General features: G+C 42.3%; 3 protein-coding genes across 6 annotated transcripts; all 3 read left to right on the top strand.

The window, feature by feature from the left end:
• The first annotated feature begins 62 nt into the window (after positions 1–62).
• On the top strand, positions 63–4,518 carry LOC120263562 (peptidyl-tRNA hydrolase 2, mitochondrial-like). 3 transcript variants are annotated; one of them, XR_005537106.1, is made up of 7 exons: positions 63–481; positions 566–624; positions 1,104–1,163; positions 1,335–1,404; positions 2,266–2,330; positions 2,546–2,572; positions 3,979–4,518. XR_005537106.1 is itself a non-coding variant. In XM_039271515.1 (7 exons), exons 1-7 carry the CDS (start codon positions 251–253, stop codon positions 4,026–4,028), a joined length of 567 nt encoding a protein of 188 aa, XP_039127449.1. In that variant the 5' UTR covers positions 65–250; the 3' UTR covers positions 4,029–4,518. The 3 variants fall into 3 exon arrangements, 2 of the variants coding, with proteins under 2 accessions (XP_039127450.1, XP_039127449.1); XM_039271515.1 differs by having other exon boundaries at positions 65–481; positions 2,261–2,330; XM_039271516.1 differs by lacking the exon at positions 1,104–1,163 and having other exon boundaries at positions 2,261–2,330.
• Positions 4,519–5,236: 718 nt separating this feature from the next.
• LOC120263594 (E3 ubiquitin-protein ligase RHA1B-like) lies at positions 5,237–6,160 on the top strand. The gene has a single exon (XM_039271556.1). The coding sequence runs from the start codon at positions 5,440–5,442 to the stop codon at positions 5,971–5,973; it is 534 nt and encodes a 177-aa protein (XP_039127490.1). The 5' UTR covers positions 5,237–5,439; the 3' UTR covers positions 5,974–6,160.
• Positions 6,161–7,210: 1,050 nt separating this feature from the next.
• Positions 7,211–10,582, top strand: LOC120263734 (phospholipase D alpha 1-like). 2 transcript variants are annotated; one of them, XM_039271712.1, is made up of 5 exons: positions 7,211–7,219; positions 7,355–7,465; positions 7,774–7,839; positions 7,946–9,869; positions 9,957–10,582. In XM_039271712.1, exons 2-5 carry the CDS (start codon positions 7,358–7,360, stop codon positions 10,391–10,393), a joined length of 2,535 nt encoding a protein of 844 aa, XP_039127646.1. In that variant the 5' UTR covers positions 7,211–7,219; positions 7,355–7,357; the 3' UTR covers positions 10,394–10,582. The 2 variants fall into 2 exon arrangements, with proteins under 2 accessions (XP_039127646.1, XP_039127645.1); XM_039271711.1 differs by having other exon boundaries at positions 7,765–7,839.
• Positions 10,583–10,823: the final 241 nt, after the last annotated feature.

The following is a 10,823-nucleotide window of genomic DNA, read 5'->3' as shown; positions in this document are numbered from 1 at the left end:
CTCTTAATTTGTTTTTCTTGATTTACTACAAATAATTAATTTGTCAAAGGTCTGACCGCTAGATGAAAGAAGATTTACATCATCTGTGGGACTATGTTTGGTCCATGAAGAAGTTGGCTTGATGAAACAAGTCTGAAGCCTGAGGCTGAGGGTGCATATTTAGTTCGGGTCTGCTCGCCCAACCTATTCGACATTCGGGAATCGGCCGTCGCCCCCGAATTCCAATCTGCAGCACTCATCCAAGCATCTGATGGGATTTTCGGAGTCTCTACTGGGCGCCTCCTCCACCACGATCCTCATCGGCGCCGCTTGCTTTGCTCTGGGGTACGCCCTCGCCCTCAAGTCTCTCCGTTCCCCATCTTCCCTCCGCTTCCTCTTCTCCAAGTCCAGGGTGACTGATGATCAGAAGACCGCCAAGCAGCAGAAGCCCGCCCTCCTCGAAATAGAAAACCTCGCCGATTTTCTCGAAGACTTCAAGATGGTATGGAAAGTAGAAACTCTTGCTCTTTAGCTCTCTGGACTTGGAATAATATGTCTCCAATGTCAATTGCTTTCCTGGCTGCAGGTGTTGGTCGTGAGGAATGATCTGAAGATGGGAAAGGGCAAGATTGCTGCCCAATGCAGGTAAGATCTCAACACTTGGCTGCTATATCTGCTTAAAAATTCTCTCTTTCGCAATCCTTCAGTTGTTTTTAATAAGTTGGACGGTTTCTGTTTGTTCGCAATATGTCCCTTCTTATCTGGGGTATATTAAAGAGATTACTTTTCAGTTTTTCAGCACATCAGCTGTTTTCTTCCAAGGCAATGGACTAGATGAAACAGGTACTCCCACCTTTGGATATCCACCGCATTCACTTTTTAAATTTCATGATGATTTCGGTGAGATCCAGAGGGCTTCACCACATTAGGCTGTCTCTATGCTGTGGGTTCTAAGATAGCTTTCTTAATGAGTATTTATTCTATTTGCAACTAGAAAAAAGGAAAAAAAAAATGTTGTTTTTGCGATGCAAACGTTTATGAGTTTATGTTTTTGATGTATCTAAAACTTGGTTCTCTCATAATTTGTTTGAAAGTGTATGCGATGTCAGTATGTTACATGCTAGTCATGCAACCTTGGGTTTGTATAAAAAACTCAACAATCGAGCACCAAAGGCATTGAACAGGTATTTTAATTACTCTATTAACATTATTAAGCTCTTTTGTATGCCTTGAAATTTTATTCTTTTTCTTAGAAAGTGGTGGTTTGCTTCCACCTGTGTTAAAGTCGAAATAATCTGTCATTTGGCTTCTGCTCCCATGTCTTTCCGATCTTTTGTGCTTCCTATTGTTTGCAGATGGGAAATGTGTGGGCAGATCAAGGTGGTTCTGAAAATCGAAAGTGAGGAAGATATGCTAATACTTCAAGTAAAAAAAATTTTCATTATCAGTTATTTTGAATTAAGTAATTGTGATAAGATGTATTATAAATTGTGGAAGTTTTCTTGAATTTGATGCAATGCTGATCAATGGAGATAAGAGAAAACATAACATTGCGGCATTTTCCATTTAATTGAATATAATTCTGATGATAGATTATTATAATGCAAATATTTTTAGTTGAATATAAGCCGTTCCAATTAAGTTTGGTTTGCTTGGAAAATCTGTTTCCTGTAATTCAATTAATAGGCTCATAATAATCAACTGGCAGTTTCTATGGCATGATTTTGGAGGAAGCAGGGACGGCCTAATTCTGGGGTTCTATACTAATATTTCTGTTTGGGATTAAACTTCTACTTCATTTTTTTTTTCACTTAACATTGGTATTACCTCTAAAATTGGTAGATCGTGTGGTTTCCATGCATGACTTCAGAGTGAGGCCTCACTCCAGTTTTAAACTTACTCCTGCTTGCTTTTGTTTTTGGCTTATCATTAGAATTACTGTGAACAATTGGTACATAGATTTTTGATTTCTGGTAGTGTCTTCAGGTTAAATATGACCTTGGACTGAGTAACAAACTAAGAACCCTATGCTTGTAATGTCATTAAGCTGAAAACATTAACTGTGAATGTCTATTGAATAAAATTGATGGGACATAAAATTAGAACAAGGATGATGTTGCCAGTTAAACATATGGTCTACTTCAAGGTCCAGTATTCTGAAGATACACATATTGATGATGCCAGTCATTCTACTGGTCACAATTTTTGGCAACCAATTCCTTTTGAATAATAGCAAAAATATTTTCAATTCAGAAGGATGATATTAGCTGTCATTTTGTAGGACAGAGCCAAGTCACTAAAGCTACCAACTCATATCACCATTGATGCTGGGAGGACACAAATTGCACCAAGTGAGTTGCTCCTTTTTTTAAAATTAATCACAGCCTTCTTTTTCTTACCATGCTCGTAATTTTTGGTTCTGTAATGATAAGGGTCCAGTGTCTAGATTTAGAAAGGATTGCCTCTTTTTTGATTCGTGTGATTGTTACACTTAGATGCCACAATGTTGGATTATTGTGATTTCTTGTTGTACTTATCTGCTGACTGCTTATCTTCTTATATGCAGATTCGAGGACTGTGATGGCTATTCTAGGTAAGCTATTGCTCTTTGTCACCCCATGTACTTTCTTTAGTAATGAACTTATATTGCAAGGTGCCGTGCTCTGCGGATTTTTCTTGTTGGTTTCCTATCATTAAGTTAGGTGCTGTAAAGGTTAATTAGAAAGGTCAACAATGTATGGCGAACCACAACTCAGTGATAAGCAACCTATTGGGTGGAAGATTTAATAACTTCGATAAACATCCATAGTGACAAGTGGCTATGCTCTCTAAAGATCCTAACATCCTTAAATGTTGACAAGAAACATCAAAAGCTCAAAACATCATCTATGTAGATCCTAACACCCTTAAATTATGATAACAAACATCAAAAGCTTAAAACATCATCCATATGCTGGCTGGACCTCTGGCAAGGCCTGAGTGCAGGATGCCCTCAATTGGTTGAGTTTGTTTAACTTGTCCTTTTCCTTGCTGGATGGTATGAATATGTTGTTAGTGACTGGGCACTAGAACCAAGAGAATCCTATTATTTTGTATCTTACATAATCTCGAGGAGTGAAGTAGCAACCTTTTAAGCTTCATGATGGGAAATGATCACTGCTACATAATTTGAATGGGCGTTATGATGGTGTTATCCAGTAGTCTACAAGCTTTATAGCCAATTGTTGCCGTGATTTGAATTATGGGACCAGCCTGGCTTGTGATTAGACCTATTGAAATAGTGCAATTAGAAAATCCAATAGAGTTATGAAACTCTGTCATAGAAGTGGAGGACTTGGACAAATTATAATTTTAGGTTTCATAATCATATCTGTTTGCGGGCACCTGCACATGCAACATCTGCTAGGGTTTCATTTTCTATTGTAATTCTCTTCTGATATAGTGAAAACTTCTTTGCCCTTAGTTTTTTTTTCCTGATTTGGAATTATCTGTATCAATCTTTGTGTCCTTTATTCTTGTTTATATGGTTGTTTCTTGCTTGTATTGGTCATTTTTTTTTTACCTTGATATGAGTGTTATTGCCACACTATTACTCACCGCCAACAGTATAATGACACATGCTTCAAATTCTTTGAGTTAACATGTGGATAGGAATGGTTAACAGTCAATTATAGTCATTTTCCTGAAATGCTCTGATGATGACATATATTGGTAATTGTTGATTCCTATTAAGCACCACTACCAATCCCCACCCCAACCCACCCCGAACGCAAAATGTGAATTCACTTGATGTTAACTTTTATTCATGTTCAGAAATTATAAATATTGTTTTAATTTGCAATCGCACAGTCTATCAAACAAACTGTAACAATGTTGTGAAGGAGTCAACAGTGGCATCTTCTCTTTTTGGATCTAAACATTTGTATCTTAGATTTTGTCATTAATTATCAATCATCGCCAAGTTTTGATTGTTGAGTTTTTGTTGGTGTGCTTGGGTAGGTCCTGCTGATGTAGTTGATGATGTCACGGGGGGCTTGAAGCTTCTGTAATTCTGATTGTCCAGATTCAAGTGATAAATATGGCAATACTAGATCACAAATGAATATATAATTTACTTATCATTTGATGGAGAAGTTATATGCTGAAGTTTAAATGCCAGTGGTGAGTACTAAATACAGCAGCTGCAACATACAGCTCCACAGGGTCTAATTTGGCTAACATGGAGACGGCGCACACCTTAAATCGGCTTTCTGATTCTGTTTATCAGTGGAAGACATGCTTTGACTAAAAAATCTGCTGTTTGTTTATCCTTGCTGATTGCTTCTCGTGGAGGTGATTGATCCATGAGGTATAATACTCTGGCGTGGTTAATGGGAGTTGTAGTCAAGGTCAGGGATGATATTGCAATCTTGATTGGAAAGCAACGCTTTCCTGCCTAAAGAAGAAAACAATGGATGTACCTTTTTGTTTTTTTCTTTCCTGTTTCCTGATAAAGGAAACACTGATGGAAAGAAATATTCAGTTGAATCTATATTTCCAGATTCTCGTGTATGTTAGATGATAATGGGCAGGAGATGACAGTCATGGCGTTGGGCATTGGGTAATGGACCTAATGGTAGCTGTCAGCATGACTATCAATGATTTGATGTGACATGCTGCTCGACGTGCTCGTCGTGTGAAATCCCCAGTCTCAAGGGGATTTCACTGATATATATATATATATACACACAAAACACAAAAACATAAATAGGAAATAAAGTGCGTTTTAAATCATCCAATCTGGTTATCACGCAGTGTGTCCAATGCTTGGTGCATTGCAGCCACTGGCCATCTTTACGATGGGATAAGCACGCAAGGACTTTTTCCGTCCGTGGTTGTGGTTCGAGCATTGACCGCACACTTCTCTGGACTTTTGGGCAACTTGGTCGGTGTATTCAGTGGGATCCGACTTGGATCCACCGCGGCCGTGACCTCACATCGTCATTCTTATGCATGATGACTCAGATCAGACTAGATTCTTCTCGGTTATGACCAAATCCATGATATGACACGACAAGGGTGGCAGAAGCAGCAGCAGACGTCACTGTCAAAATCTGCACCGTGTAACAACTGTGGGAAGGATTAGTTTCTTTTTATTTATTTATTTATGCATTTATTTTTTAAAATGTTGATATACTGCTTTATTAAAACAACATTTCATATTTTTTTATAAAGGGCCGGTATTAGTATCGATGGCTTTTTCTTTTTCTTGAAAAACCAATCTTCTACCCACCCTCTCTCTATGCTTTTAAATATGCCCCTTGCTCAATCTTCACCCTTCCCCTTCCCCTTCTCTCTGGCCTCTTTATTATCCTATCAACCTTCACACATCAGCAGCGAACAGAAACAACTTAGCCTTGAGTGGAGTTCCAGACAGAGCAAGCACACAGCATCATACCATTAGCAATTTGTTGGCAAGGCATGGAAGATCAGTATCAGTCGTTGCTGTACAAGGCTGGCCTCTTTATCATCTCTTTGATGTCCAGATGGCTTCTTGGACCCATGTCCTCACTTTGGGACGCCTATAATCATGATGACGATGGCGACGATGAAGCCCGGCGGCACCAGCACCGAGTCTCCGCGCAGGCGGTGAGGAAGATGTTGCAGGTGGCCACGTTCAGAGACATCGTTAGTGCCGGTGCCACCGTAGAGGGTCCCACGTGCGCCGTGTGCCTGAACCAAGTGAGGAACAGGGACAGGGTGTGGGAGCTGAGGAACTGCAGTCACATCTTTCACATGCGGTGTCTGGACCGCTGGCTCGACCACGACGACCAACTCACCTGCCCTCTCTGCCGGGCCCCACTATTGGCGTCCCGGGGAGCGGCAACTTCATTGTTATCGCCGTCAGAGGCGAGTTGGGCAGTGGAGAAGCTTCTCTACCTCTTCGGAGATGACCTGCTCTTTCCTCATCTTTCTTCTCCCTCGCTGGATATTCCCTCTTCGTTAACCAGCTGATCGAGTTTATGCCTTTGTGGTGGGGCATGTATTTGTAAATTAGTGTATACACGATATCATGTATTTGTAATTAAGCAATCTAGAGGTTGAGCACAGCGGCCTGCTAGCTACTATACATTGCAATGCTTATTACTTGTTAATGTTATATAATTCTTTCTCACGGAAGGAAGGGGAGTTATAAGATCAACACGGCTACTTTTGCTGGGCATTTATATATCCTACAAATTTGGTTTGGTTTACAAAACAACGGAAAGCAACGCAGTTTCATTACCCCTGAAGGCTGAAACATGCTACGTACGGATCCACCCCATTATGAGCAGTAATTGTAGGTATTCTCTTGCCAATGCTATAAAGGATCTCTCCCATTGGGCATGCTAATCCCGGGCTTTTTAGAAATTCCAGTGTCTCTAAAGATTTTATGATAACGAATCGGTGACTCATATCATACGTACACGTCTTTTTCCAGTTAGAATTTTTGGCAACACTCCTGCAATGAAATTGTCATGCAGTGGATAAGGACAAAAACTTTCAAGAGTTGGGTTCTCACTAATCCAAGAGAAATTGGTTGATCAAGGAATTTGTGTGCCAGTTGGTTGATTTGCAATGCCCTTGACTCATCCCGTGTAGGCAAACATGCTAGGGTGTCTTAGCTCCACATTTTTTAAAAATTGAATAAACCACCTCAAATTAAGATTTTTAGCTCCACATTTACTTGGCATGTCTTTGTCAAGCTCTCATTGCCTTTAGCATGTGTTTTGTCGCTCTCCCCTGCACATTACTCATGTGCAGCCAGTCATACAAGCAACCTCATAAGTCATTCTCTTTACCCTAAAAATTCTGTTCTATATCCAGATTTATGGGCCAAAACTTAAAAGCACTAGGTTACACTTAGCGCAATGAGATACAAAACCAATAATTAATAGGCTATTCTGCAGTACAAAGTTGTTCTTTGAGTTGCTTCCTTCCTTTCGGTTTGGATTATTTGTTTCTTTGTTCTAAGTATTATTCCTTGCTTCCATCTTGGATGTCAGACCCATCAAGTGATGAATCTCTTATCCTTTGATGACTAACATAAGGAATGGATGAACAGACAGGATATAAGAACTCAGGCCATGTGCACTTTATTTGTCATAGGGTCAAAAAGAGGGCAAGGCGAAACTATTTGTTTGCAAGCCTCGCAGTACCACCACCAAGTCACCAACCCAGCTACAGATAATCTTGTCAGAATCAGAAGATCCGGCTACAGGTAATCCATCAATCCATAACATCTCTCCATCAATCGTGCTTTGTGATTCCTTGCCTAGATATACCATCACATGCATGATGCATATCAACACGCGTCTAAGTTCCATGTAATCAATAATGTTGTCTTCCACGTCAGCACATGGCGGCCATTCTGCTCCATGGAACTTTGCACGTCACCATCTTTGAGACCAACGCCTTGTTCAACTCTCAAAAGGCTTCAGTTGCTCCTTCCAAAAGCTTCTGGAAGGTAAATGTCAATACATGATTTTGTTATACACGTAGCTGAAACAGAGCACCAATTACGCATTGCGTTGTGCTTATGTTTGCATAATCCAATTACTCATTAATATGTAAGTTAAACATATGTTTGAAAAAGAAGATGCACCTTACTGAGACGACTAGTTGATGTGAGTGATGCACCTGTAGTGCAAAACTAAAAAGAAACTCGACTCTGGATTTTATCTGTGTTTATGTGCAACTTAATTAATTAGCTTGCTTTGTTAATTTTTTTCATGTCAATTTTCTTATCTTGTGGGAACTCTGGAGGCTCCGAAGATAACAAAGGGCAGGTTGATGAAAAGATTGTCATGGATCAGGCGAGCATCATTTTGTCGCCCCAAGGTAGTCACGAGTGAAATCCCTCATCAGACAACTGATCAATAGGTTAATTAAATCACATACACATTATGCATGGGTTGCGGACTCTAACAAATTTAAATTAATACAGATGGTTGAAAGTATAGAGGAATCCGTGGGGCTCAAGGAGACTAACAAGCTGTACGCAACCATTGATCTGGAGAAGGCTCGGCTCGGACGTACAAGAATGATCACAGAGAATGAAAGCAGCAACCCTGGATGGTGTGAGACTTTTCACATCTACTGCGCCCACATGGCTTCCGATGTCATCTTCACAGTCAAGACGAACAACCCAGTTGGAGCATCATTGATCGGAAGAGCTTACCTGCCGGTCTTGGAGATACTCAGCGGTCGCGAAGACGTAGAAAGATGGCTCGCTATCTGCGACGAGGAGCGGAAGCCACTTGCTGGAGGTGCTAAGGTTCATGTGAAGGTGCAGTTCCTTGACATTTCAAGAGACGCCCAATGGGGAACCGGGTTACAGAACGAAAATTACCCTGGTGTTCCTTATACCTTCTTCCCTCAGCAGCGAGGCTGTAAAGTGACGCTATACCAGGACGCTCACGTCCTTGATGGCTTCATTCCTAAGATCCCTCTGGCCGGTGGCAAATATTATGAGCCGCAGCGTTGCTGGGAGGACATCTTTGACGCCATATCCAATGCGCGGTATCTTATTTACATAACCGGCTGGTCGGTATACACGGAGATCACTTTAGTGCGAGATCCCCGTAGGCCCAGACCCGGAGGAGATGTGACCCTCGGGGAGCTGCTTAAGATGAAGGCCCAAGAAGGCGTTCGGGTCCTCATGCTTGTGTGGGATGACAGGACGTCTGTGGGACTGCTGAAGAAGGACGGCCTGATGGGCACACATGACGAAGAAACAGCAAACTACTTCCAGGACACGGGTGTGCATTGTGTGTTGTGCCCCCGAAATCCTGACGATGGCAGCAGCGTGGTTCAGGACCTGCAAATCTCTACTATGTTCACTCATCATCAGAAGAGTGTTATGGTGGATAGCGACATACCTGGCAGCTACAAGATGACGAGGAGGATCGTGAGTTTCATTGGCGGAATCGATTTGTGCGACGGGAGGTATGACACGCAAGCCCATTCTCTTTTCAGGACGCTGTGTACTACGCATCGCGCCGACTTTCACCAGCCCAACTTTGAAGGTTCGTCTATACAAAAGGGCGGGCCGAGAGAACCTTGGCACGACATCCATTGCAGGTTGGAGGGCCCCGTTGCCTGGGACGTAGTCTCCAATTTCGAGCAGCGATGGAGGAAACAGAGCGGTGGAAAAGATGAGCTTCTACTGCCTCTCCACGAGATGGCTGACGATGATGTCATCATCCCACCCTCTCCTGTCATACTCCCCTCTGACAGAGAGTCATGGAACGTGCAGTTATTCAGGTCTATCGACGGGGGCGCCGCGTTCGGCTTCCCAGAGAAACCAGAAGACGCGGCCAGAGTGGGCCTGGTGAGCGGCAAGGATCACATAATTGACCGGAGCATTCAGGATGCTTACATAAATGCCATACGCAGGGCGAGGAATTTTATCTACATTGAGAATCAGTACTTCCTCGGTAGCTCGTACGGCTGGAGGGGCGGTGATGACATCAAGGTGGAGGACATCGGAGCGTTGCATCTCATCCCCAAGGAGCTCTCCTTGAAAATTGCCAGCAAGATTGAAGCCGGGGAGAGATTTTCTGTGTACGTTGTGGTCCCTATGTGGCCTGAGGGCGTACCTGAGAGCGCCTCAGTTCAGGCTATTCTGGACTGGCAGAGGAGAACTATGGAAATGATGTATTCTGACATCGCGGACGCTCTCCGTGCCAGAGGACTTGAGGCTACCAACCTTGACGACTACCTTGTGTTCTTCTGCTTAGGAAACCGTGAACTCAATAAGGAAGGCGACGGATACGCCCCACGGGAGCACCCCGAGCCAAATAGCGATTATGCCAGAGCTCAACAAGCAAGAAGATTCATGATCTACGTCCATGCCAAGTTGATGATAGGTAAATGCATATACACATATAGGATGACTTGATAAAAAAATTAAAAAAAGAAAAAAATCCAACTTGCTTGGTTGTCTGGCTTTTCAGTTGATGATGAATACATAATCGTCGGATCCGCCAACATCAATCAAAGGTCGATGGATGGGGCGAGGGACACCGAGATTGCCATTGGTGCTTACCAATCTGCTCATCTTAGTAGCAACACCAAGGCAGCGAGGGGGCAAATCCACGGCTTCCGCGAAGCCTTGTGGTACGAACACCTTGGGGTGCTCGACAAAGCCTTCCTCCAGCCAGAGAGTCTGCAGTGCATACGAAATATGAAGAGGATCGCGGCGAGAAACTGGGAGCTCTATGCGGCAGACGCCATTAACCGTGATCTCCCAGGCCATTTGCTTCGCTACCCCGTCGTGCTTGGTGATGATGGCCAGCTCAAGGCTTTGCCCGGGATGCATTTCTTCCCTGATACCAAAGCCCCTGTACTCGGCACCAAATCAGATTACCTCCCTCCTATTCTCACAACCTGATTCATTCACTCATTCATCGTGGCGCGTGTGTGCTGCAGTTAGAACTTCAAAAATGCGCGGCCACAGTATATGTAGTTGCTCATCAAATCAACTTGGATCAATCTGTACAAGTGCGTCCTAATATTTACATCCAAAATATTAATTTCTCATAAAATAAAACCCCCATTTTATTAGAAGTTCAGAGGTGATTTTATCCATTTTTTAAAAATAAAATAAAATAAACTAAAATAAGATTTCAATTCTATTTTTTTTAAAGTGGATAAATTATTGCTTTATTGAGGAGAAAAAAACAGAACAAGAGAACAAAACAAGAACACAGACTAAACACAGAGCCTCTCATCGTAGGTGAAGCACTCTTAGGAATACAACAACAAACAAACGAAAGAAGAAAAATGAAACAGAAACCAGAAAGGCAGACGAAGTCACCGTC

Source organism: Dioscorea cayenensis, chromosome 6 (assembly GCF_009730915.1).
Source record: "Dioscorea cayenensis subsp. rotundata cultivar TDr96_F1 chromosome 6, TDr96_F1_v2_PseudoChromosome.rev07_lg8_w22 25.fasta, whole genome shotgun sequence".
In the NCBI taxonomy this organism is placed as follows: domain Eukaryota; kingdom Viridiplantae; phylum Streptophyta; class Magnoliopsida; order Dioscoreales; family Dioscoreaceae; genus Dioscorea; species Dioscorea cayenensis.
The sequence above is the reverse complement of the archived record's forward strand: the minus strand, read 5'-3'. Positions and strand labels throughout refer to the sequence as shown.